Consider the following 21,260-nt stretch of genomic DNA (forward strand, 5'->3'; position numbering starts at 1 on the left):
CCTCTCTCCTCCTCTCTCCTCCTCTTTCCTCTTCTCTACTCCTATTTACTCCTCTTTGCTCCTCTCTCCTCCTCTCCACTCCTCTCTGCTCCTCTCTCCTCCTCTCTCCTCCTCTTTCCTCTTCTCTACTCCTATTTACTCCTCTTTGCTCCTCTCTCCTCCTCTCTACTCCTCTCTGCTCCTCTCTCCTCCTCTCTCCTCCTCTTTCCTCTTCTCTACTCCTATTTACTCCTCTTTGCTCCTCTCTCCTCCTCTCTACTGCTCTCTGCTCCTCTCTCCTCCTTTCTCCTCCTCTCTGCTCCTCTCTCCTCCTCTCTGCTCCTCTCTCTTCCTCTCTGCTCATCTCTCCTCCTTTCTCCTCCTCTCTGCTCCTCTCTCCTCCTCTCCTCCTCCCTCCTCCTCTTTCCTCTTCTCTCCTCCTCTCTGCTCATCTCTCCTCCTTTCTGCTCCTCTCTGCTCCTCTCTCCTCCTCTCTCCTCCTCTTTGCTCCTCTCTCCTCCTCTCTACTGCTCTCTGCTCCTCTCTCCTCCTTTCTCCTCCTCTCTGCTCCTCTCTCCTCCTCTCTGCTCCTCTCTCCTCCTCTCTCCTCCTCTTTCCTCCTCTTTCCTCCTCTCTGCTCACCTCTGTCTTTCCTCTTTTCCACTACCAAATTCTCTCGCTCTCCTTCTTTGTCCCTCTTTCTCCATCTCTCTCTTTCTCATCTATCATTCTCTCTCTCTTTCTCCCTCTCTCTCTCTCTCTCTCTCTCTCTCCCTCCCTCTGTCTATCTTCCCACCCGTCTCCGACTTCACGCCTGTGTCTGAGAGTAGATCTATGCTCTTCCAGACAAGTGAGAACACAGGAAGCCTTTTATCTGTTTAAACATCTCCCCTGTCTCTCCACGTCTCCTCTATTCCCTCTTTCTCTTTTACTGTCTCCCTGTACACATACATTCTCTCAAACACACCCACAGACGCACGCACACACACACGTGCACACTCACACACACCTATTGTCAACCTTTGGAGGTGGTACATGCTGGTGAAAAGTTTATCTAAATAGGGTCAGAGGACATGAGAGGTGTTCACCGGAGCAGAGCACTCAGACCACCATGTCCAAGGACCGTCACACACGCACACAATGACAGCTACACACACACACAATGACAGCTACACACACACACACACACACACACACACACACACACACACACACACACACACACACACACACACACACACAATGACAGATACACACACACACACACACACACGCACAATGACAGATACACACACACAATGACAGATACACACACACAATGACAGCTACACACACAAACACACACACACACAATGACAGATACACACACACTCACTCACAATGACAGATACACACACACGCACACAATGACAGATACACACACACACAATGAAAGCTACACACACACACACACACACAATGACAGATACACACACACACACACATGCACAATAACAGATACACACACACAATGACAGACACACACACACACACACAATGACTGATACACACACACACACACACACACAATGACAGATACACACACACACACACACACACAATGACAGATACACACACACACAATGACAGATACACACACACACTCTCTCTTTATCTCATTCTGTGTCTGTCTCATAAACCCCAGTAGTTATCACCTAACATAATGAACAGACCATGCTGAAAGTGTTCAGAGAATATTTTCAAGAATGAAAAAAAGCTATTTTTTAATACGTTCTCATATAACTGATAACACACTCTCTCTCTCTCTCTCACTCTCGCTCTCTCTCTCTGTGTGTCTCTCTCTCTCTCTATCTATCTATCTCTATCTATACTCTATCTGCCTATACTGTAGCTCTCTCTGAACGTACTGTAATGCATTGAGATTCTGCCTATACTGTAGCTCTCTCTGAACGTACTGTAATGCATTGAGATTCTGCCTATACTGTAGCTCTCTCTGAACGTACTGTAATGCAGTGAGAGATTCTGCCTATACTGTAGCTCTCTCTGAACGTACTGTAATGCATTGAGATTCTGCCTATACTGTAGCTCTCTCTGAACGTACTGTAATGCAGTGAGATATTCTGCCTATACTGTAGCTCTCTCTGAACGTACTGTAATGCATTGAGATTCTGCCTATACTGTAGCTCTCTCTGAACGTACTGTAATGCAGTGAGAGATTCTGCCTATACTGTAGCTCTGTCTGAACGTACTGTAATGCAGTGAGAGATTCTGCCTATACTGTAGCTCTGTCTGAACGTACTGTAATGTGTGTATCTCTGGGGCGGCAGGGTAGCCTAGTGGTTAGAGCGTTGGAATAGTAACCGGAAGGTTGCAAGTTCAAACCCCCAAGCTGACAAGGTACAAATCTGTCGTTCTGCCCCTGCACAGGCAGTTAACCCACTGTTCCTAGGCCGTCATTGAAAATAAGAATTTGCTCTTAACTGACTTGCCTAGTTAAATAAAGGTAAAATAAAAAATAAATAAATCTATCTCTCCTCATCTCTCCACATCTGTGACAGCAGTTAGACACTTATTAGACAGAGACATGCACACTGTAGGTGTTCTGTTACTCTACACACAGACTGAATCAGAACCGTAGAGACAGGGCCTGACTCTGCTTGAGAAGACATGTCGGTCACTGTGCAGTGTGCACATTCCTAGGCAGTACGCACACTCCTATTCCATTACAGTACTTCAGAGAGTACAGTACTACAGTATAGGCAGAATCTCTCACTGCATTACAGTACGTTCAGAGAGAGCTACAGTATAGGCAGAATATCTCACTGCATTACAGTACGTTCAGAGAGAGCTACAGTATAGGCAGAATATCTCACTGCATTACAGTACGTTCAGAGAGAGCTACATTATAGGCAGCTAGTACAGTAAGTACATTCTTCTCTATGATCATGTGTGAACTGGAGTTGATGTTTTATGTGTGTTGATCCTGGCACTAGTACCGACCCAAAGACGCCTCTATCTCTCTCTCTCTCTCACTTTCTCCCTCCATCTCTCTCTCTCTGCAGAATGTCCAGTGGGGTACTTTAAGTCGGTGTTGGGTTCGGTTCCGTGTTCAGTGTGTCCGTCTAACAGCAGAACCAGTCAGGAGGGATCACGTGTGTGTGAGTGTCGAAGCGGCTTCTACAGAGCACCCGCCGACGTCAACTCCTCCGCCTGCACAAGTGAGCTGTGTGTGTGTGTGTGTGTGTGTGTGTGTGTGTGTGTGTGTGTGTGTGTGTGTGTGTGTGTGTGTGTGTGTGTGTGTGTGTGTGTGTGTGTGTGTGTGTGTGTGTGTGTGTGCATGCGAATCAGATTAGCTACATGCACTAGCAGCATTGTGAACAAATAGATTTGTCTGATTGAAAAGCTTTCACCTTTCTTGAGATGATGTATATATTGAGTCATTTAGCCGATGCTTTTACCCAGAGATAAGTATCTACTTCAGCACATATAATATGCACAGTGCTTTCAGAAAGTATTCACACCCCCTGACTTATTCCACATTTTGTTGTGTTACAGCCTGAATTCAAAATGGATTCAATAGATGTTTTTCTCTCACCCATCTATACACAATACCCCATAATGACAAAAGGATTTTTTGTAAATGTATTAAAAATGAAATACAGAAATATCTCATTTACATAAGTATTCGAACCCCTGAGTCAGTGCATGTTAGGAACACATTTGGCAGCAATTACAGAGTCTTATATAGTCTTTGCACACCTGGATTGTACAATATTTGCACATTATTCTTTTTGAAATTCTTCAAGCGCTGTCAAGTTGGTTGTTGATCATTGCTAGACAGACATTTTCAAGTTTTGCCATAGATTTTCAAGCCAATTTATGTCAAAATTGTAACCAGGCCACTCAGGAACATTCACTGTGTTCTTGGTAAGCAACTCCAGTGTTAGAAACACCTTCCTAATATTGAGTTGAACCTCCCTTTGCCCTCAGAACAGCCTCAATTCGTCAGGGCATGGACTCTACAAGATGTTGAAAGCGTTCCACAGGGATGCTGGCCCATGTTGACTCTAATGCTTCCCACAGTTGTAATGTTGGCTGGATATTATTGGGTGGTGGACCATTGTTGGTACACACGGGAAACTGTTAAAGTGTGGAAAAACCCAGCAGCGTTGCAGTTCTTGAAAATGTCTTGCCCATTCACCCTCTGAATGGTACACATACACAATCCATGCATCAATTGTCTCAAGGCTTAAAAATCTTTCTTTACACTGATTGAAGGGGATTTATTAACAAGTGACATCAGTGATGTGTTGTGTTGGATTTGCCCCAAACATAACACTTTGTATTCAGGACATAAAGTTGTTTTTTATTGCAGTATTACTTTAGTGCCTTGTTACAAACAGGATGCGTGTTTTACAGTATTATTTTAGTGCCTTGTTACAAACAGGATGCGTGTTTTACAGTATTATTTTAGTGCCTTGTTACAAACAGGATGCATGTTTTACAGTATTACTTTAGTGCCTTATAGCAAACAGAATGCGTGTTTTACAGTATTACTTTAGTGCCTTGTTACAAACAGGATGCGTGTTTTACAGTATTACTTTAGTGCCTTGTTACAAACAGGATGCGTGTTTTACAGTATTACTTTAGTGCCTTAAAGCAAACAGGATGCATGTTTTACAGTATTACTTTAGTGCCTTGTTACAAACAGGATGCGTGTTTTACAGTATTACTTTAGTGCCTTAAAGCAAACAGGATGCATGTTTTACAGTATTACTTTAGTGCCTTGATACAAACAGGATGCATGTTTTACAGTATTACTTTAGTGCCTTATAGCAAACAGGATACATGTTTTACAGTATTACTTTAGTGCCTTATAGCAAACAGGATGCATGTTTTACAGTATTACTTTAGTGCCTTGTTACAAACAGAATGCGTGTTTTACAGTATTACTTTAGTGCCTTATAGCAAACAGGATGGATGTTTTACAGTATTACTTTAGTGCCTTGTTACAAACAGGATGCATGTTTTACAGTATTACTTTAGTGCCTTGTTACAAACAGGATGCGTGTTTTACAGTATTACTTTAGTGCCTTATAGCAAACAGGATGCGTGTTTTACAGTATTACTTTAGTGCCTTGATACAAACAGAATGCGTGTTTTACAGTATTACTTTAGTGCCTTATAGCAAACAGGATGCGTGTTTTACAGTATTACTTTAGTGCCTTGTTACAAACAGAATGCGTGTTTTACAGTATTACTTTAGTGCCTTATAGCAAACAGGATGCGTGTTTTACAGTATTACTTTAGTGCCTTATAGCAAACAGGATGCGTGTTTAACAGTATTACTTTAGTGCCTTATAGCAAACAGGATGCATGTTTTACAGTATTACTTTAGTGCCTTATAGCAAACAGGATGCGTGTTTTACAGTATTACTTTAGTGCCTTGTTACAAACAGAATGCGTGTTTTACAGTATTACTTTAGTGCCTTATAGCAAACAGGATGCGTGTTTTACAGTATTACTTTAGTGCCTTGTTACAAACAGAATGCGTGTTTTACAGTATTACTTTAGTGCCTTGTTACAAACAGGATGCATGTTTTACAGTATTACTTTAGTGCCTTGTTACAAACAGAATGCGTGTTTTACAGTATTACTTTAGTGCCTTATAGCAAACAGGATGCGTGTTTTACAGTTTTACTTTAATGCGTTGTTACAAACAGGATGTGTGTTTTACAGTATTACTTTAGTGCCTTGTTGCAAACAGGATGCATGTTTTACAGTATTACTTTAGTGCCTTGTTACAAAGAGGATGCATGTTTTACAGTATTACTTTAGTGCCTTGTTGCAAACAGGATGCATGTTTTACAGTATTACTTTAGTGCCTTGTTACAAACAGAATGCATGTTTTACAGTATTACTTTAGTGCCTTGTTGCAAACAGGATGCATGTTTTACAGTATTACTTTAGTGCCTTGTTACAAACAGAATGCGTGTTTTACAGTATTACTTTAGTGCCTTATAGCAAACAGGATACATGTTTTACAGTATTACTTTAGTGCCTTGTTACAAACAGGATGCGTGTTTTACAGTATTACTTTAGTGCCTTGTTACAAACAGGATGCATGTTTTACAGTATTACTTTAGTGCCTTGTTACAAACAGGATGCGTGTTTTACAGTATTACTTTAGTGCCTTGTTACAAACAGGATGCATGTTTTACAGTATTACTTTAGTGCCTTGTTACAAACAGGATGCGTGTTTTACAGTATTACTTTTTTGCCTTAAAGCAAACAGGATGCATGTTTTACAGTATTACTTTAGTGCCTTATAGCAAACAGGATGCATGTTTTACAGTATTACTTTAGTGCCTTGTTACAAACAGGATGCATGTTTTACAGTATTACTTTAGTGCCTTGTTACAAACAGGATGCGTGTTTTACAGTATTACTTTAGTGCCTTATAGCAAACAGGATGCGTGTTTTACAGTATTACTTTAGTGCCTTATAGCAAACAGGATGCGTGTTTTACAGTATTACTTTAGTGCCTTGTTACAAACAGAATGCGTGTTTTACAGTATTACTTTAGTGCCTTATAGCAAACAGGATGCATGTTTTACAGTATTACTTTAATGCGTTGTTACAAACAGGATGTGTGTTTTACAGTATTACTTTAGTGCCTTGTTGCAAACAGGATGCATGTTTTACAGTATTACTTTAGTGCCTTGTTACAAAGAGGATGCATGTTTTACAGTATTACTTTAGTGCCTTGTTGCAAACAGGATGCATGTTTTACAGTATTACTTTAGTGCCTTGTTACAAACAGAATGCATGTTTTACAGTATTACTTTAGTGCCTTGTTGCAAACAGGATGCATGTTTTACAGTATTACTTTAGTGCCTTGTTACAAACAGAATGCGTGTTTTACAGTATTACTTTAGTGCCTTATAGCAAACAGGATACATGTTTTACAGTATTACTTTAGTGCCTTGTTACAAACAGGATGCGTGTTTTACAGTATTACTTTAGTGCCTTGTTACAAACAGGATGCATGTTTTACAGTATTACTTTAGTGCCTTGTTACAAACAGGATGCGTGTTTTACAGTATTACTTTAGTGCCTTGTTACAAACAGGATGCATGTTTTACAGTATTACTTTAGTGCCTTGTTACAAACAGGATGCGTGTTTTACAGTATTACTTTTTTGCCTTAAAGCAAACAGGATGCATGTTTTACAGTATTACTTTAGTGCCTTATAGCAAACAGGATGCATGTTTTACAGTATTACTTTAGTGCCTTGTTACAAACAGGATGCATGTTTTACAGTATTACTTTAGTGCCTTGTTACAAACAGGATGCGTGTTTTACAGTATTACTTTAGTGCCTTATAGCAAACAGGATGCGTGTTTTACAGTATTACTTTAGTGCCTTATAGCAAACAGGATGCGTGTTTTACAGTATTACTTTAGTGCCTTGTTACAAACAGAATGCGTGTTTTACAGTATTACTTTAGTGCCTTATAGCAAACAGGATGCATGTTTTACAGTATTACTTTAATGCGTTGTTACAAACAGGATGCGTGTTTTACAGTATTACTTTAATGCCTTATAGCAAACAGGATGCGTGTTTTACAGTTTTACTTTAATGCATTGTTACAAACAGGATGTGTGTTTTACAGTATTACTTTAGTGCCTTGTTGCAAACAGGATGCATGTTTTACAGTATTACTTTAGTGCCTTGTTACAAACAGAATGCGTGTTTTACAGTATTACTTTAGTGCCTTGTTGCAAACAGGATGCATGTTTTACAGTATTACTTTAGTGCCTTGTTACAAACAGAATGCGTGTTTTACAGTATTACTTTAGTGCCTTATAGCAAACAGGATACATGTTTTACAGTATTACTTTAGTGCCTTGTTACAAACAGGATGCGTGTTTTACAGTATTACTTTAGTGCCTTGTTACAAACAGGATGCGTGTTTTACAGTATTACTTTAGTGCCTTGTTGCAAACAGGATGCATGTTTTACAGTATTACTTTAGTGCCTTGTTACAAACAGAATGCATGTTTTACAGTATTACTTTAGTGCCTTGTTGCAAACAGGATGCATGTTTTACAGTATTACTTTAGTGCCTTGTTACAAACAGAATGCGTGTTTTACAGTATTACTTTAGTGCCTTATAGCAAACAGGATACATGTTTTACAGTATTACTTTAGTGCCTTGTTACAAACAGGATGCGTGTTTTACAGTATTACTTTAGTGCCTTGTTACAAACAGGATGCGTGTTTTACAGTATTACTTTAGTGCCTTGTTACAAACAGGATGCGTGTTTTACAGTATTACTTTAGTGCCTTGTTACAAACAGGATGCGTGTTTTACAGTATTACTTTAGTGCCTTATAGCAAACAGGATGCGTGTTTTACAGTATTACTTTAGTGCCTTGTTACAAACAGAATGTGTGTTTTACAGTATTACTTTAGTGCCTTATAGCAAACAGGATGCATGTTTTACAGTATTACTTTAATGCGTTGTTACAAACAGGATGCGTGTTTTACAGTATTACTTTAATGCCTTATAGCAAACAGGATGCGTGTTTTACAGTTTTACTTTAATGCATTGTTACAAACAGGATGTGTGTTTTACAGTATTACTTTAGTGCCTTGTTGCAAACAGGATGCATGTTTTACAGTATTACTTTAGTGCCTTGTTACAAACAGAATGCGTGTTTTACAGTATTACTTTAGTGCCTTGTTGCAAACAGGATGCATGTTTTACAGTATTACTTTAGTGCCTTGTTACAAACAGAATGCGTGTTTTACAGTATTACTTTAGTGCCTTATAGCAAACAGGATACATGTTTTACAGTATTACTTTAGTGCCTTGTTACAAACAGGATGCGTGTTTTACAGTATTACTTTAGTGCCTTGTTACAAACAGGATGCGTGTTTTACAGTATTACTTTAGTGCCTTGTTACAAACAGGATGCGTGTTTTACAGTATTACTTTAGTGCCTTGTTACAAACAGGATGCATGTTTTACAGTATTACTTTAGTGCCTTGTTACAAACAGAATGCGTGTTTTACAGTATTACTTTAGTGCCTTGTTACAAACAGGATGCATGTTTTACAGTATTACTTTAGTGCCTTGTTACAAACAGAATGCGTGTTTTACAGTATTACTTTAGTGCCTTGTTACAAACAGGATGCATGTTTTACAGTATTACTTTAGTGCCTTGTTACAAACAGAATGCATGTTTTACAGTATTACTTTAGTGCCTTATAGCAAACAGGATACATGTTTTACAGTATTACTTTAGTGCCTTATACCAAACAGGATGCATGTTTTACAGTATTACTTTAGTGCCTTGTTACAAACAGAATGCGTGTTTTACAGTATTACTTTAGTGCCTTATAGCAAACAGGATACATGTTTTACAGTATTACTTTAGTGCCTTATAGCAAACAGGATACATGTTTTACAGTATTACTTTAGTGCCTTGTTACAAACAGAATGCGTGTTTTACAGTATTACTTTAGTGCCTTGTTACAAACAGGATGCGTGTTTTACAGTATTACTTTAGTGCCTTATAGCAAACAGGATGCGTGTTTTGGAATATTTTTATTCTGTACAGGTTTCCTTATTTTCACTCTGTCAATTAGATTAGTATTGTGGAGTAACTACAATGTTGTTGATCCATCCTCAGTTCTCCTATCCCAGTCATGAAACTCTGTATCTGCTGTAAAAATCCCTGAGTGGTTTCTTTCTTCTCTGGCAGCTGAGTTAGGGAAGGACGCCTGTATTTTGGAATTGTAATTAATAACTTCACCATGCTCAAAGGAATATTCAATGTCTGCTTTTTATTTTTACCCATCTACCAATAGGTGCCCTTCTTTGTGAGACATTGGAAAACCTCCCTGGTCTTTGTGGTTGAATCTGTGTTTTAAATTCACTGCTCAACTGAGGGACCTTACAGATAATTGTATGTGTGGGGTACAGAGATGAGGTGGTCATTTAGAAACCATGATAAACACTATTGTTGCTCACAGAGTCCATGCAACTTATTATGTGACTTGTTAAGCAACATTTTTACTCCTGATCTTATTTGGGCTTGTCATAACAAAAGGGTTGAATATTTATTGACTCAAGACATTCAGCTTTTCATTTTGTATTAATTTGTAAAAATGTCTAAAATCATAATTCAACTTTGACATTATGGGCTATTGTGTATAGGCCAGTGACTCAATTGTATCTATTTTAAATTATTGCTGAAACACAACAACATGTGGAAAAGGTCAAGGGGAGAACTTTCTGAAGGCACTCATCCCTCTAATTGAGCCTTTTCTTTCCTTCTCTATTTCTCCCTCCCTTACTCTCTCTCCTTCCTTCCCTCTTTCTCCCTCCCTTACTCTCTCTCCTTCCTTCCCTCTTTCTCCCTCCCTTACTCTCTCTCCTTCCTTCCTTCTTTCTCCCTCCCTTACTCTCTCTCCTTCCTTCCCTTCTTATCCATCTCTCGCTTCCTCTCTTCCTAGATTACATTTAAATGATTTGATTATTGTTCACTAACATATATTGTGCCCCCCCCCCCCCCCCCCCCCCAGGCTCTCCCTCTGCTCCGACCTCTGTCTCCTGGGAGTATGAGAGTAGTGATGGTGGGGTGTCTCTGCGCTGGCGCCCTCCAGTGGACATGGGTGGTCGTAGCGAGGTGTGGTATGGGGTGGTGTGTAGGATCTGTCCCTCGGCCACCTTCACCGCCCCGGGGGCGTGCTCCTGGTGTGGAGAGGCGGTCACCTTCACCCCATCCCAGACTGGCATCAAGCAGACCAAGGTCACCCTCAACAACCTGCTCACCAGAGTCACCTACCTTATACAGGTATGACTACAACTCCCATGAGCACTAGAGTTAACTATCTCATACAGGTAGAACTAAAACTTCCCTGATCCCTATCCCCTATAGACACTACATTTCCCATCACCTACCTCATACAGGTATAAAACGTGCATTAGAGTCACCTACTTCATATAGATACTGGATTAAATGTACATCCACTTAGTTAACCTAACCTTGTCTTACGTTTTCCTGCTGTTGATTGACAGGTGCAAGCAGTCAATGATGTCTCAGCTCTGAGTCCTTTCCCACCTCAATTCACCAGCATCAATTTCACTACTAGCCAATCAGGTGAGAGCATGAGTCAGGCTTAAAGGGCCCTTCTGCCGCTTTTCATCTCCAGCACCAAACTAGTGTCTACATACGTGAAAACAGCGTTTCTATGATCTGTGGTTAAAAGGCTTCTCATTAACATCACACTGTAGGATTAAAAGTCATTTTCAAATCCTGCAAGAAGTTTCTCGTGTTGCTCCCCACGTCACCGTGAATCTAATAGTGTTTGAAAATCACTTTATATGTTGTAACTTACGTGTGTGTGTGTGTGTGTGTGTGTGTGTGTGTGTGTGTGTGTGTACTTCATGTCTGTCAGTCTACATCAGTTTCTTTGAGTATGGGTTTCTATCTCTCCCTCTTTTCTGCTCTCCATCTTTTCCGGTCCTGCTCTCTGGACTCGATATCCTGTCAGCTCACATTATGCTCAGAAGAGAGATATAGAGAGGGATGGAGAGTTTACAGACAGACAGTATAGACAGACAGTTTATAGACAGACAGAGAGATATAGAGAGGGACCGAGAGAGAGGGAGAGAGTTTACAGACAGACAGTATAGACAGACAGTTTATAGACAGACAGAGAGATATAGAGAGGGATGCAGAGAGAGGGAGAGAGTTTACAGACAGACAGTTTATAGACAGACAGTTTATAGACAGACAGAGAGAAACTTGTAACTTTTTATTTAGCTATTTTCCTCCTTTTGAAAATAAATAATTTCTAATAGCCAATTAGATTTGAACAAATAACATTTTGAAGCCCCCATACGGCCAGAGATCTGCTAATAATAATGGTATTATTAGGTTGTTATAACCTCTGTGTTGCCTTCTGTGAGTTAGAGAAAGCATTTGGGGTTCTGAAATGACAGGAATTCTAATAGATACACAGCTAAGTCTGGCAGGCAAGTCCATACCACAGATAGGACAATGAGACCGATTTTTCAATGGATGTGTAAATGTGAAGCATCTGGTTGGCGTTTCAACTCACTACCAAATATGGTGATCAGAGGAAGCCCAGTTGGCGACATTCTGCTAATTTTCTCATTGATTAAACATTTGATCTCCATACAGTTATCTGTTTCCAAAACTATAATCTGTAACAAACAGAATGGGCTGCGTTTTTTATACTTTACCCTTTGCCAACGTTTCTAAAAATGTTGTTGTTTAGGAGGAGTGCAAGGGCTTATTGAGTTATTGGAGACGGGCACTTCATAGTAGGCGTTCCCAAATTAATTAATTAATTTTATTTTTTATTTAACTAGGCAAGTCAGTTAAGAACAAATTCTTATTTACAATGACGGCCTACCAGAAGGCAAAAGGCCTCCTGTGGGGACGGGGCCTGGGATTAAAATAAATAAATATAGGACACAACACACATCATGACAAGAGAGACAACACAACACTACATAAAGAGAGACCTAAGACAACAATATAGCAAGGCAGCAACACATGACAACACAGCATGGTAGCAACACAACATGACAACAACATGATGGCAACACAACATGGTAGCAGCACAAAAATGCTAGAACTCTCCAATAGGATCTCACTAGCTTGTGCTTAGCTCTGCCCACCTCCTTGATTGTTCTTCCCACTATGATTCATTTTCTCCCATTGGAAACAACAGGCTCTGGTCTATCTTGGGTCAGTTATACAAGTCTTTGGCCATACAGCACTCTACAGAGCTGGCTCATTCACTAGTCTGTGTCATGCTGCCCCCATCTGGTCACTACAGAAATTACATGATCTGGCAAGGCCAGCTTATGTTTTCCCTCCTGTTCCTCTTTCTTCCTCCCTCTTCTTTACAAAACTCATACATCTTTCTCACCGTCTCTCTCTCTCTCTCTCTCCTAGTGCCCTCTCCGGTCCCTAGCCTGCACCAGTTGAGTCGAGCCCCAGACTCCATCACCCTGTCCTGGCCACAGCCTGACAGACCCAATGGAGACATACTGGAGTACCAGCTCAGATACTACGACAAGGTATAGGCTACACACATGCATGTAGACACAAGTACATACACCCAGAGACTGAACCATTATCCCTCCCTCCCCCTCTCTCCCAGGGTTCAGATGAGGACAGTGCAGTGAGTGTGTTCAGTGAGACCAACACAGTGACCGTCAACTATCTGGCTCTCGGCTCCATCTACGCCTTCCAGATCAGGGCCCGCAACGAGAGGGGCTATGGCCCCTACAGTCATACTATCTACTTCACTACATTGGCTCTGGGTAACTCACACACAAATGCACGCACCACACACACACTCACATACACACACAGTCAAACACACCCTCTAAATTGCTCTCTGCTTCTCACTTTTTCTTTCTCAGAGGGGAGTTCTAAGCAGATCCAGAATCGGCTCCCTCTATTGGTTGGTTCTGTGATGGGCGGGGCAGCCTTCCTCCTGGTCGTTGTGGCGATAGTGGTCGTTTTTGTGTTCCGCAGGTGAGTGGGTCCTTAACTCCTATCCACACATACATGATCATGTCATACACACACACACACACACACACACACACACACACACACACACACACACACACACACACACACACACACACACACACACACACACACACACACACACACACACACACAGTGCAATGTTCTGAAACACTGGTTTGTTGTCTTTACTCAGTAAGAGGAGGGAGAGCCCCTACAGTGACAGACTCCAGAGGTACATCAGCCACAAAGGTGAGTCAGGGTGTATGATGGCTATTATTACCATTCTGTCTGTAATATTATCAGCTGCACATACAGTATATGCTACTTCTATGGTGTTGTTGACATGTTGGTGCAGAGGATGCCTCTGCACTGTATTATAGAGGAGAATGGAAGTAGTGACCGTGTCTAGTGCCCATTACCATCATAACCCCAAGGGCTTGTGGGAGAAAGAGGGGGAGAGGGGAGGGAAAGACAGAGAAGAAGAGAGAGTGACAGCATGAGACATCTTTAGAGAGACAGCGAGAAAAAGACGTGGGCAATGAAAGGGAGAGGGATAAGGAGGGAGAAAGATGAGGACAATGAGAGGGATAAGGAAGGAGAAATACATGGACAATGAAAGGGAGAGGGATAAGGAGGGAGAAAGATGAGGACAATGAGAGGGATAAGGAGGGAGAAAGGCATGGACAATGAAAGGGAGAGGGATAAGGAGGGAGAAAGACATGGACAATGAGAGGGATAAGGAGGGAGAAAGACATGGACAATGAGAGGGATAAGGAGGGAGAAAGATGAGGACAATGAGAGGGATAAGGAGGGAGAAAGACATGGACAATGAAAGGGAGAGGGATAAGGAGGGAGAAAGACATGGACAAGGAGAGGGATAAGGAGGGAGAAAGACATGGACAATGAAAGGGATAAGGAGGGAGAAAGACATGGACAATGAGAGGGATAAGGAGGGAGAAAGATGAGGACAATGAAAGGGATAAGGAGGGAGAAAGACATGGACAATGAAAGGGATAAGGAGGGAGAAAGACATGGACAATGAAAGGGAGAGGGATAAGGAGGGAGAAAGACATGGACAATGAGAGGGAGGGGGATAAGGAGGGAGAAAGACATGGACAATGAGAGGGATAAGGAGGGAGAAAGACATGGACAATGAGAGGGAGAGGGATAAGGAGGGAGAAAGACATGGACAATGAGAGGGATAAGGAGGGAGAAAGACATGGAGAAAGACATGGACAATGAAAGGGATAAGGAGGGAGGAAGACATGGACAATGAAAGGGAGAGGGATAAGGAGGGAGAAAGACATGGAAAATGAGAGGTATAAGGAGGGAGAAAGACATGGACAATGAAAGGGATAAGGAGGGAGAAAGACATGGACAATGAAAGGGAGAGGGATAAGGAGGGAGAAAGACATGGACAACGAGAGGGAGGGGGATAAGGAGGGAGAAAGACATGGACAATGAGAGGGATAAGGAGGGAGAAAGACATGGACAATGAGAGGGAGAGGGATAAGGAGGGAGAAAGACATGGACAATGAAAGGGATAAGGCGGGAGAAAGACATGGACAATGAAAGGGATAAGGAGGGAGAAAGACATGGACAATGAAAGGGATAAGGAGGGAGAAAGACATGGACAATGAAAGGGAGAGGGATAAGGAGGGAGAAAGGCATGGACAATGAGAGGTATAAGGAGGGAGAAAGACATGGACAATGAGAGGGATAAGGAGGGAGAAAGATGAGGACAATGAGAGGGATAAGGAGGGAGAAAGACATGGACAATGAAAGGGATAAGGAGGGAGAAAGACATGGACAATGAAAGGGAGAGGGATAAGGAGGGAGAAAGACATGGACAACGAGAGGGAGGGGGATAAGGAGGGAGAAAGACATGGACAATGAGAGGGATAAGGAGGGAGAAAGACATGGACAATGAGAGGGAGAGGGATAAGGAGGGAGAAAGACATGGACAATGAAAGGGATAAGGCGGGAGAAAGACATGGACAATGAAAGGGATAAGGAGGGAGAAAGACATGGACAATGAAAGGGATAAGGAGGGAGAAAGACATGGACAATGAAAGGGAGAGGGATAAGGAGGGAGAAAGGCATGGACAATGAGAGGGATAAGGAGGGAGAAAGATGAGGACAATGAAAGGGATAAGGAGGGAGAAAGACATGGACAATGAAAGGGAGGGGGATAAGGAGGGAGAAAGACATGGACAATGAGAGGGAGAGGGATAAGGAGGGAGAAAGACATGGACAATGAAAGGGAGGGGGATAAGGAGGGAGAAAGACATGGACAATGAGAGGGATAAGGAGGGAGAAAGACATGGACAATGAGAGGGAGCGGGATAAGGAGGGAGAAAGACATGGACAATGAAAGGGAGGGGGATAAGGAGGGAGAAAGACATGGACAATGAAAGGGATAAGGAGGGAGAAAGACATGGACAATGAGAGGGATAAGGAGGGAGAAAGACATGGACAATGAGAGGGATAAGGAGGGAGAAAGACATGGACAATGAGAGGGATAAGGAGGGAGAAAGACATGGACAATGAAAGGGATAAGGAGGGAGAAAGACATGGACAATGAAAGGGATAAGGAGGGAGAAAGATGAGGAGAGGAAGAAATACATGTTCTGCTTGTACAAACGCAGCATGTTTTTATTGAGGGTGCCATTATCCCTCTGGGCTCAGTGTTCTGCCATCACGCAGCATGTCACGCAGCATGGCTTGACCCAGACATGTCCAAGTCTAGGGCCAAATACTGTACATCAACACACTCCACAGGCCCTATTTTGTAGTTGTACTGGTTCACTACAGCCATCCCTGCTCTGTGTGTTCCCTCTGTCAGGGGGGGTGAAGTACTACGTAGACCCTTCCACCTATGAGGACCCCAGTGAGGCGGTCAAGGAGTTTGCCCGTGAGATCGACCCCTCTCACCTTAAGATAGAAGAAGTGATTGGTGCAGGTAGGAGTCCTGGTTTGATCCATGCTTACAGGGATAGTTCTGTAAAAAGCTTGTCAGGTGTTTTCATAGCTCATAAGTTGGGCCAGGAGTCAAGCTGGGTCCAAACTCAACTCATAATATTTCTCTCTCTCTCTCCCACCCTTTCCCCCACCCCCTCCAGCCCAGTTTGGGGAGGTGTCTCGGGGGCGCTACCGGCCCCTGGGTCGTAGGGAGGTGCTGGTGGCGGTGAAGACGCTGCGCTGGGGCGTGACAGACAGAGAGAAGGCAGTGTTTATGACCGAGGCGGGGGTGCTGGGACAGTTTGACCACCCCAACGTGCTGAAGCTGGAGGGGGTGGTCACCCACAACCCACCAGAGAGGATCATCACTGAGTTCATGGAGAATGGACCACTAGATGCCTTCCTCAGGGTGAGAGCTACAACAGCTACACCATGTTAGACAAAGAACTACAACTCCCATCTACACAACGTGTGTACACAATAACTAACTCCTCAGGGTGAGACTGAGAAAACAGTACATTATATTACAATAACTGACGATAATCTATCTCTCTCTATTTCTCCATCTCTCTCACTCCCCAGGAGAATGAGGACCAGTTCAGTGTTCTCCAGCTGGTAGGGATGGTGAGGGGTGTTGGGGCTGGGATGAGGTACCTCTCTGAGAGGAACTTTGTCCACCGGGACCTGGCTGCCAGGAACGTGCTGGTCAACTCTAACCTGGTGTGTAAGGTGTCTGACTTTGGGCTGTCGCGCCTCATGAGGGGTCTGGACCATAACATGCCCACCTACACTGCCTCACTGGTACATGCTGCTGGGAAATTGAGTTTTCCTGTTGATATGCTTCTGTGTTTGTTTAATGATGATTAGTCTTGTATTTCCACTCTAAAATACTACTTATGTTAATAGAAGATCACAACATTCACAGTCCTCAACCACTCATCCCCATCGCTCTCCTCTCTCAACCACTCTTCCCTCTCTCTCCTCTCAGGGCAGTAAGATTCCTGTCAGGTGGACAGCCCCGGAGGCCTTCAAGCATCGCAAGTTCAGCTCAGCTAGTGATGTCTGGAGCTTCGGAGTGCTCATGTGGGAAGTGATGTCATATGGCGAGCGGCCATACTGGGACATGAGCAATCAGGAAGTGAGTTGTGGGAGGGTTAAGCGAGAGCCAAACAGTGACTAAACACACTGACAGCTGAACAGAATGGTTAATCATCTCTAAGTCCCTCTGTACTGATGGGACCTCTCTATATAGGGCAGCTTGTTAACATCCAGATGGTTACTAATACCCTTCCTCCTTCTTTCTCTCTCTACCCCTCCCCCCCCCCCCCCCCCCCCCCCGCTCTCTCTGCCTCCCCCCCCCCCTCTCTCTCCCCTCTCTCTGCCTCTCTCTCTCCCCCCTCTCTCTGCCTCTCTCTCCCCCCCCCTCTCTCTCTCCCCCCTCTCTCTGCCTCTCTCTCTCCCCCCTCTCTCTGCCTCTCTCTCCCTCTCTCTCTCTCTCTCTCTCCCCCTCTCTCTCTCTCCTTGCTCTTCCTCCCTTCGCCACTCTCTCTCCCTTTGCCTCTCTCCCTCTCCCTGCCCCTGTCCCTCTTCTCCCCTCCCCTACCTTCTCTCTCTTCCCTCCCTATAATACAGGTAATGAAGGCGGTAGCAGACCAGTACCGTCTCCCAGCCCCCCATAACTGTCCTCCAGCTCTCCACTCCTTGATGCTGCAGTGTTGGCAGGCTGAGAGGGGCGACCGGCTAGGCTTCGACTCCCTCCTCTCCTCCCTGGACAGGCTCATACGACACCCTGCCTCCCTCAAGGCAGAGCAACCCCGGTGAGACTACACCTCCCATCTGCCTTTTCTTCCATATTTTACACAGCAGACGTAACGGATCACATTCCCAAACAGTGATCTTAGGAGAGCATGTATCACGTTATCATGTAAATGTATTGAATCATTGCTATGTTAGGCCAATCATTTTCCATCTCGATCTTTCCCTCTGCAACTCAAGCTCCACCCAGCCACTGCTAAGCCCCACCCCCACAGATCTGTCGTCGGTGGCGACGGTCAGTGAGTGGCTGACAGCGTTAAGGATGGACAGGTATAAGGACCAGTTTGAGAGGGCACATCTGGACACACTGGACCGAGTCAGCAGGCTAACTATGGAGTGAGTCCTGGGCTTCCATTTCAATATCAATAAAGTTATTTTCATAAAATGCTAATCATGCTTTTATAAGCAACTTTTCTGAACTCTCTCCTTCTCTCCTTCCCTCAGGGATGTGCAGAACCTGGGGGTGAACCTGTTGGGACACCAGAGGAAGATCACCAATGCAGCCCAGCAGCTCAGAACTCACCTCACCCAGGGTCAGGTGGAGGTCTAGAACCCACCTATCACCTGAGAGCTTCACAGGAAGTAACAGAGATGTGCACTATTGGAGCTGTAGTCCAAGGCAATGTAAGATCTGGGAGGAGAGTTGCTGAGGAGGAACAGGAAGATTTGAAGTGGAAAAGTCTTAAAAAATGTGTTTTATTTCACTTGTTTGCTGTTGTTACCCACTCTCTCTTTGCCAGTCTCTACTTCTCTCTTCCTCATCTCTTTCTCTCACTCCTCCCACGTTGTCTCACTACTGTCCCTCCCTCTTTCACTCGTGTCACCACCCTCAATAAATGAAAACAGTGAAAATGTCATTTTTACCCAAACATAGGGATCTCCCGTCACAAGCAATTGCATAGACAATCAAAACTGATTTTACTGATTAATGTTGACATCATGAACACTGTTCATGATTCTTTGTTAAGCTACATCACATCATCTGTACTGAAATCAGAAAATGGCAAGCCTTGTTGACTAAACATTAGCCAATGGTTTTTCCCCATCAGTCACTAGCCTGGTCACTTTTATGGGGATTATTCCATTAGACTCAAGAAATGGGGTTGTAGTTTACGTCGTGGCAGAATGGAGTCACCCACCATTGAGCAGCACCCCCCTCTGTGTATATTTCACAGTTCACATTCCATTTTTATAGATAAAGTCACTGGGTCATTTGAGTATTGTGAATGTGAAATGGTTTAACTGGACTATGTGTGATCTGATTGCCCATCGAAGTAAGGAAGGCGATGTTATGCTTCGTGAGTATTCTGGGTCTGTTTGTGTTAATGTTCATGTGTGTATGCTGTATGAGGAGTGTGTCTGTGCGCGTGCGTGAAGAAATCCCCATCAACTGAGGAGGGTCACCATTCTGTGTCGCTCCTCCTTGAACTATCCGCCGTCCGGCTAGCAAAATCACACAGTTTCCCTTTAACAATAAATCCACAGCACTTAGAGTACAATAAAACATATCAACATTTGTAACATGACAGTTTAATTCACACAGTAACATTCATTTCATCCATCTTCACACCTCCAATGGTGTCCACACTCCCAGGGTTCTGGAGGAACGTCCCGCCCTGAAGAAAGCCTCAGATAAGGTGTGTTTGACCCCTTTGACAACCCACAGATTGTCAGCCTTCAAACAGTGTCATAAATCGGGATTGTGTGTGTGTGTGTGTGTGTGTGTGTGTGTGTGTGTGTGTGTGTGTGTGTGTGTGTGTGTGTATGCACTTGAGTAAGTGTGTTTATGTTTATGTCTTCACCACTATTCCACTATTGTGCAAATTTGTAAAATAAAGAATATGATTTTATTTAAATCACTGCATGTGTTAAATCTGTTATGTGTCTTTTGCATAAAAACTGTTTAATCACCAGGGGGCAGTAGCAATTTTAGCATGTAAATCTTGGTGGGGCAAACTCAAAAACAAATTGCCAGCAAAGCCACGACACAACACTATGCAATAAATGAATTGCACTATAAGGGTGAAAACGGTGCCCACAAACTATTGGGGCACTGTTTCTTTTCAGCACCATGCAGGGAATCCTTACGACCGTTACACCTGGCTATCAGAGGAGCCTTGTTTGGCAGCGAAACAGTTCATTCAGCCTCATTTACTGCCTTATTTTAAAACATAGCTGTTATGGTTGACTTGCTTAAATAAATGTGGTTTCTACTGACAATTGAGATGTAGAAACTATGGCTTAAGAGAGTGGTGAGCGGATAAGGGGCTATTTGTAATTTTGATTAAGACATTACTGAGCGAGCTAAGACGGACGTAGTCAATATAACTATTTGTTTAGCACTTTTAAAATGTACAGCGACAGAATTCAGAACATGGGCCATTCTTACAGTATTCTCCCCGTACACCAAGTCAGAACCGTAGGATAAATAAATGGGGCATATAAGCAGACAATGAAAGCTCTTACAATATTTGATGAAGACATTTCTCTAAAACAGGCTATAAGCTACATGTGCACCACCAAGTCAGAACAGTAGGCTAAGTTATGAGGGGAAAAGGGACCCCATTATTAGGGTGAGTCACATGGGCTACTAACAACTCACTACACAACATACACTTAGTATTACTTTCTTAGCTAGAGTATACATATCTCCCTGGCATATTACATCATATATGCAGCAGCATGCAATACATTTCTGGACTCCGTTGTGCTGTGCTCACTTGAATAGGAAGGTGGCATGGCGATCCTTCTTGTGGGCAAATTTTTTCATGAAGCTTTGTCATCAAAGTCCGGCATTCTTTGGATTTACTGTGATTTTTGGGAATTCGGAAAAAAACAAGATTGAATCATGACGTCAGTGATCTTCAGGTCGGAGCACTAGAAAGAGGCCAGAGTTCACAACTTGGAATTCCT

At 43.0% G+C, this 21,260-nt stretch overlaps 1 protein-coding gene across 2 annotated transcripts in view; it reads left to right on the forward strand.

Moving 5' to 3' along the window:
• LOC110537257 (ephrin type-B receptor 5) overlaps nucleotides 1-20,206 on the forward strand; it is a 61,913-nt gene extending 41,707 nt beyond the window's left edge. For both annotated transcript variants that reach the window (XM_036941059.2, XM_036941053.2), the window contains exons 6-19: nucleotides 3,042-3,197; nucleotides 10,576-10,847; nucleotides 11,072-11,153; nucleotides 12,984-13,108; nucleotides 13,192-13,354; nucleotides 13,457-13,571; nucleotides 13,765-13,820; nucleotides 16,417-16,533; nucleotides 16,694-16,941; nucleotides 17,115-17,333; nucleotides 17,521-17,670; nucleotides 18,165-18,349; nucleotides 18,528-18,683; nucleotides 18,792-20,206. In XM_036941059.2, the coding sequence (XP_036796954.2) occupies nucleotides 3,042-3,197; nucleotides 10,576-10,847; nucleotides 11,072-11,153; nucleotides 12,984-13,108; nucleotides 13,192-13,354; nucleotides 13,457-13,571; nucleotides 13,765-13,820; nucleotides 16,417-16,533; nucleotides 16,694-16,941; nucleotides 17,115-17,333; nucleotides 17,521-17,670; nucleotides 18,165-18,349; nucleotides 18,528-18,683; nucleotides 18,792-18,897 (2,150 nt within the window). In that variant the 3' untranslated portion in view covers nucleotides 18,898-20,206. The remainder of the gene's footprint in view (nucleotides 1-3,041; nucleotides 3,198-10,575; nucleotides 10,848-11,071; nucleotides 11,154-12,983; nucleotides 13,109-13,191; nucleotides 13,355-13,456; nucleotides 13,572-13,764; nucleotides 13,821-16,416; nucleotides 16,534-16,693; nucleotides 16,942-17,114; nucleotides 17,334-17,520; nucleotides 17,671-18,164; nucleotides 18,350-18,527; nucleotides 18,684-18,791) is intronic.
• Nucleotides 20,207-21,260: the final 1,054 nt, after the last annotated feature.

This window comes from Oncorhynchus mykiss, chromosome 2 (assembly GCF_057628025.1).
Source record: "Oncorhynchus mykiss isolate SJ-2025 chromosome 2, ASM5762802v1, whole genome shotgun sequence".
NCBI lineage: Eukaryota > Metazoa > Chordata > Actinopteri > Salmoniformes > Salmonidae > Oncorhynchus > Oncorhynchus mykiss.